This window comes from Capsicum annuum, chromosome 3 (genome assembly GCF_002878395.1).
Source record: "Capsicum annuum cultivar UCD-10X-F1 chromosome 3, UCD10Xv1.1, whole genome shotgun sequence".
Lineage (NCBI taxonomy): Eukaryota > Viridiplantae > Streptophyta > Magnoliopsida > Solanales > Solanaceae > Capsicum > Capsicum annuum.
Window position 1 is genome coordinate 194703427 of NC_061113.1, and position 6529 is coordinate 194709955.

The 6529-nt window shown below is 27.2% G+C and overlaps 1 protein-coding gene across 1 annotated transcript in view; it reads left to right on the top strand.

Moving 5' to 3' along the window:
* Nucleotides 1-1322, top strand: part of LOC107866217 (endoglucanase 4) — a 6201-nt gene extending 4879 nt beyond the window's left edge. The window contains exons 6-8 of the mRNA XM_047410271.1: nt 80-242; nt 367-802; nt 958-1322. Coding sequence (XP_047266227.1) covers nt 80-242; nt 367-690 — 487 coding nt within the window. The 3' untranslated portion in view covers nt 691-802; nt 958-1322. The remainder of the gene's footprint in view (nt 1-79; nt 243-366; nt 803-957) is intronic.
* The last annotated feature ends 5207 nt before the right edge of the window (nt 1323-6529 follow it).

Below are 6529 nucleotides of genomic sequence, written 5' to 3' on the forward strand. Positions count from 1 at the left end.
CAGGTATAGTTTTTTTCCCTGATCTCCCACTTCAAAAGCAAAAGATAATTGTATAATTGTTTTCGTCCTCAATTATTTTTGAAGGTGGACTTATGTACAAATCAGGAATTTGTAATATGCAAAATCCAACAGCACTGTCATTTCTACTTCTTACCTATGCGCGTTATATGAAGAGCAGGGTAATTCGCTGTGGCAACATTGATATAACTCAAAAGACGCTAATTCGTTTTGCAAGAAGCCAGGTATTGTAATTTGTAGCGGAAAAAAAGTAAATTGTAGCGAGTATTACATATTAGAATAACAATGAAAATGTGACAACTTCAAAAGAAATTAAACTGATTGAGGTACATTATATGGTGCCTGCAGGTGAATTATATTCTTGGGAAAAATCCAATGAACATGTCATACATGGTTGGATTTGGAACAAAATTTCCTCAAAGCATACACCATAGAGGGGCTTCATTACCATCTATTGATCAACATCCGGAGAAGATAGGATGTAAAGAAGGGACACAATATTTCCTCAGTGAAAATCCAAATCCCAACTTGCATATAGGGGCAGTGGTTGGAGGACCTGATTTCAAAGATTATTTTGCTGATTCTAGACCTAATTCTGCCCAATCAGAACCAGCTACATATGTAAATGCACCACTTGTTGGCCTCTTGGCTTATTTTAAAGCACATCCCTAGTCCTGAATAATTGTGGAGATTGTAACTCAAATATGTACAGATTATTGAATTTTCTTTTCTCTCATTTTGCCAAAATTGTAGTACCCTATTGGAACTTCAGGCAGAATGAAAGGTTAGAAGTTAGAAGCATAGAGTGTCTGATAATCCTTCTGTATTTTATCTTTCACTCTTGAAATATGTATTATTATTTTTCTTCAGTGAAATTTGTATTACAACTTGTGTGTTTCTATACAAGGAATTTAACATTTTCATGATTGAAATTCGCAGGCCACAACATAAAACGGCAGCTTGGTACACAAAACATCCCATGTTAGGAGACTCTAAGCTCGAGTGTGATGTAGAGCCTACACGAATGCAAACATCACCGAGTGTTTCCATGACTCGGACTCGTAATCTATAGGATCACTTAAGAATTACTGGTTGTGACTTAATTGGCTGCATGCAACTTCTTACTGGGCCCTGGATCTCTCTGAATGCTTTAAGCCCAAAAGCTGAAGAAATATATATTGTAGAATTTATCAGGTCCGTTTGCATACTAAGTACTTTTTTTACTTGGACAATTGTTATATTTGTCCCACTAGATATTCTAATATATCTCATTTATTATCAGAGGAGTACTATTTTTTTTTGGACAAAATATCAGATATCACTTATAAATATTGTTTATTATCTATCGTCTACATCTAATCTAAACCTGTCAAACGCGCCTATTTGACCCGGCCCACCAAAAATGGCCTGCCCAATATGACCCGATCCGGTTAGCCCACGGGTTGTAGGGTTTCAGGTTTTTTTTTTGGGTCCGGTTAACCCGACCTGGACCAAACCCGGTCCAGGTCCACTGGTTAACCGGCCCGGTAACTTTTAAAAAAAATATATATAATTTTTTTTGACCATTTGGGCCATTATATTGTAATATATGTTTTATTTAAAGTAGAAAAAAATATATTGATTGGTACATATATATGTGTATATATTTTCTATAGACTCTAAATTAGTATATATTTAACGTATACATGTGTATATGTTTTATAAATTAGTATATATATCATTATATTGTAGTATATATCTTGGAACATATTTTTTAAAGTAGTACATATATTGAATGGTACGTATATATGTGTATATATAGAATATAGACTCTAAAGTAGTATATATTTAATGTATACATGTGTATATGTTTTATAATTAGTATATATATAATTATACTGTAGTATATATCTTGAAGCATATTTTTTAAAGTAGTACATATATTGGATGGTATGTATATATGTGTATATATAGAATATAGACTCAAAAGTAATATATTTAACGTATACATGTGTATATGTTTTATAAATTAGTATATAACTATATATATAGTGTGTGTATAATTTAAAGTAGTACATATATTGAATGGTACGTATATATGTGTATATATAGAATATAGACTCTAAAGTAGTATATATTTAACGTATACATGTGTATATGTTTTATAAATTAGTATATATATCATTATATTGTAGTATATATCTTGTAGTATATGTTTTATTTAGAGGAATATATGTTTTTAACTAACGTGTAGTCGTATACACGATTACATGTGTAATTGTGTATATATGTAAATGTTTTCTAAATTCTAATGTAGTATATACTATATATATAGTGTATATATATTTTTTAACGTATTTAAAATGTATATAGGTGGGTATATATAATGTATATTGAAGCAAAATCTTTAATTTTTTTTTTTTGCTTTTAATCGGTTTTGGCCGGGTTTAGGCGGTTTGGACCGGGTTAGGTTTAGTGGGCCGATCCCGATTTATTTTTTTAAAATTTACTCGGAACAGGACCGGCCCATTTAAACTGGTCCGGAATCGGACCGGCCCACAAACCGGCTAAATTTGATGGGCCGGTTTTCGGGTTGACCCGGCCCAGCTTAATTAACAACCCTAATTCTAATCTAAATCTATCTAAAATATATTAAAAATGTAGAGAACTTAGAAAAGTGATTCGAATTTTTTGCCCTTTATTAAAAGTCACTACTTTAGACAAAATCGTCTTTTCACTTATTTTCTTCATTTATTATTTTATTATATTTATAATAGTAAATATTTACCATAACAAATAATGAATGAATGAAATAAAGTAAAAATTATCCTAAATAGACTTATTAGATTGTTAATTACAAGTTATAGCAAAACTTTTCAATAATTACTTGACTAAAGAAATAATTACAAGCTGTAGCAACTTTTTAGAAAAATCTATTTTAATTAACTATCCGAAAATTAATTTTCTAATATTTATTATTTATATTATTTTCTTATTTTTCGTATTTAAAATTTATCAGTTTTAATTAAAGTTTTGGATAATTATGACAAGTTATATTATTGGTATCAATGATTTTTTTTTTAATAATTAAGTATTAAAATTTGTTCACAATTTAAGCAGGCATATATGGAAAATATATATTTTTTTAAGTTAAGAACTGATTTTTTTTATTTTTTATAAACTTTAATAATTAACTTACTTCTCACTTTTTTTTTTACCTTTTAGGATCTTTCATTACCAACAGAAATCTTAACTCTTTACCTTTTTCAACTTCTTTTCCCTTTTTTTTTTAACTTTCTTCTACAATATTTCAGGTTTTTCGGTATATCATTACCAATATTCATACGCAAGAGATCTTTACTCTTTAACGTTCTTCTACAATTTTTAATGTTTTTATTGTACGCACGTTATATAAGTGTAACGTAAGGTTGGTTTTAATTCAAAATTGATTTTTAAAAAAATTCACCATCCTTGAAGCAGCAGCAACTCAACTTGCAAAGCTATTTATCGTCAAAAAAGGTTGTTGTTCCAGAATATAAGATGGTTGATAAGAGAAAAAAGGTTGTTGAACAAGCTTTAGATTCTGATTTTGAAGATGAAATTTTCGCTCATAAAATGAAGAAATCAAAAATAAAAAATCGTAAAAATGCTAGAGTTACAAGGTCCAAAGCCAATGTGAGTGTTGGTAAAGTTGGTGATAAGAAGATTGACACGAAGAAATCAAGAAAAGTTTGTAAAGTTAACATAATTTGATTTTAATTTTTTTTCTATATTAAATTGGTACAAAATTCATATTGAATTATTTTTTCTATTTACTGTTTGTTTTTCTAAGATAGTTAATAATTTGATTTAATTATTTGGTGCTCATTATCGTTTGTTTTTCTAAGATAGTTAATAATTTGATTTAATTATTTGATGCTCATTATTGTTTGTTTTTTTTAATATTGTTGGTATGAACAAAGTTTATTTTTTGTATTTAAGTAGTATTTATATAATGTTATACTATTTTATCATTTGTTTCATATTTTACATCGTTCAATGAAATTGATATGAACTACGTCGCATCAGATAGTATTAAATTTGATATCAACTACACCAAATTATACATTTTTCGATTATGCAATTAGTAACATTTGACATGAATATTATATTTTGATGTTTATTGGTGCTCATTACTCTGTCTTTATAAGATTGTTGGAATGAACAAAGTTTAGTTTTGTTATTTAACATAGTGTTTATATAATGTTCTTCATCTTCTTCTGCCAGAAAATAAACACCAATATCAATCATGGTTAATACTGATTATTTTTTATTGCAACGAAAAATTATTTGACATTAAATAATTATCAATTAATTTATTTTCAATATTCACGGTGATAGTTTTTCATGTAATACCATTATATACACTAAAAAGGTTATGTAAAATAAAACATAATTTTTCTTATCGATTGTCACATTCATAAAACTCATTCAATACAAATGTGCTATATACGAAACTGCATCGATACCAATTTTAATATCAACTTAATACATTGAGATCTCAAAAAAATAAAAAGTATTACTTAAGTATGAAATGAGTATACAAACTGATTTCAACGTAATTTATTAAACAATTCATGGATATTGTATTGTGTACTATACTAGTTTCATACACTAAAAACAGTTATAAGAATACATCATTTGTATGTAGAATCTTATATACCAACACAAATAACAGAATGTTTAGTATTTTCATTAATATCCACTGTCATATATTTTGTTGTCACATACAATAAATATTTAACAAAAAAAAAATGACAATACTACTTTTTTTTTTTTAATCTAAATACGTCATTATTCCCGTGTCATTGTGTATGAGCATTGGTGGGCATGTATCACTTATCAAAAACTTAATCTCAATTTGGATTGAGGTAATGCCAATCTTCAACTGTTTTGATATTGCATTAACCAATCCTCTATACTTTGAATCTGCATCTTATATAATCCCAGTTACAGCAAAATCTTTAGGTCTCCCTGTAAACATATTTCATAGTTCATTAGTAGGAATTATTTGAAATTTCATAATCTGAAAATAGAAAAATTCATAATTTCAACATACTATATTTCATAATTTCAACATACAAAAAACATACATAAAATAATACCGCAAAATAAACATTATATCAAAATTGTTCTACTCAAAGCAATCAAAATAACATTATGGAAAATGATTAATGTATAAAACATGATAGAGTTATGAAACACAGATTGAGTATTATTTTTTAAAGAAGAAACCGTTTATATGTAAATGAAGTTGGAGCAATACTTTAATTTAACATTTTAACAATAAAGAATTTAAGAATTTAAGGAAACACATACAAAACTTATTTAATTCTTTAAATACATTTGATTGCAAAATATCAATTTGCTAAATAATGTAACATACCAGATGAATCTCATCTCCCTCCATGACGTATCATGATTGAATGCAAATTATTAAAATTCATATTTTTATAACACAAGTTACTTATGTTTGCTTTTCTTTCACAAAATGATTCTTAGCAGTTGCATAAAAGAAACGGAAATTACGAATTTGGTTTACTGAAAAAAGTAAATCGTGTAGAAAAAGAGATATGAAGATGAAAACTTTTAATGGAAGCACTAAAATATGAGAAAAGAAAAGCGTTTAGAGAAACTTGGGGGTAGATTGATATCAATAATTAAGGTTAACTACATTTAAGGAAAGAATATTGTACAATAGTTGTATTGAATCTTTATTTTCCTTTTCAGTAATTACTTTTAAAAAAAAAATGAAAAAATTATTTTAACTACTTTTTTCTAAAAAAAAATTGCTATAACTTGAAAACTAAAAAGTTTTGCTATAACTTGATAAACAATATAAGATTATTTAAATAATTTTCCCTAATGGAGAAGTAGGGAAGGTTTTCGGTTGATTCCTAGGTTTTCTAATGGAAAGTCAGCAAATCCGTTTGTTTATGGAAAGTTTGGGGAAGCTATTCTAATGTATGCCGGATTGATGAAGGTTTTCTTATGTATATGGGATTGTTTTTTTGGAGAATATTTTTTAAAAAACGTATATATACATGAAAACTCATCATAAAATATTAATTAGTGTTCTTTTTAATTTATAAATCTTCTACTTCTATAAAAGGTCTCTAATATTTTGCAATCAATTTTTAGGTGTGTTTCTTTCTACTTCCTTCTTCTTTCTCTTTTTATTACGTTTCTTTTCTTAATTCTTCATGATTTTTCTTTTTATTTAGTTTCGATTGAACTTGTTTTCCTGAATGCAACATAATTGTTACAAATTATTTTTCACTTTAAACTCGGTTGTATTCCTTCTTGAATATAGTATAGTGAAAGAATAGTAGCTCATAACCGAGCTGCCACGTCTATAAATCTCACAATTATTTAATTTTACATTCTTTATTGTTGTAACATTGTCATAGTTTGTTAATTTGGTTTTGAGAGATATTGTTTCACAAAAATTATCTTTGTTTTAGACCAAAAAAATTCATCCTCTTAAAAAACA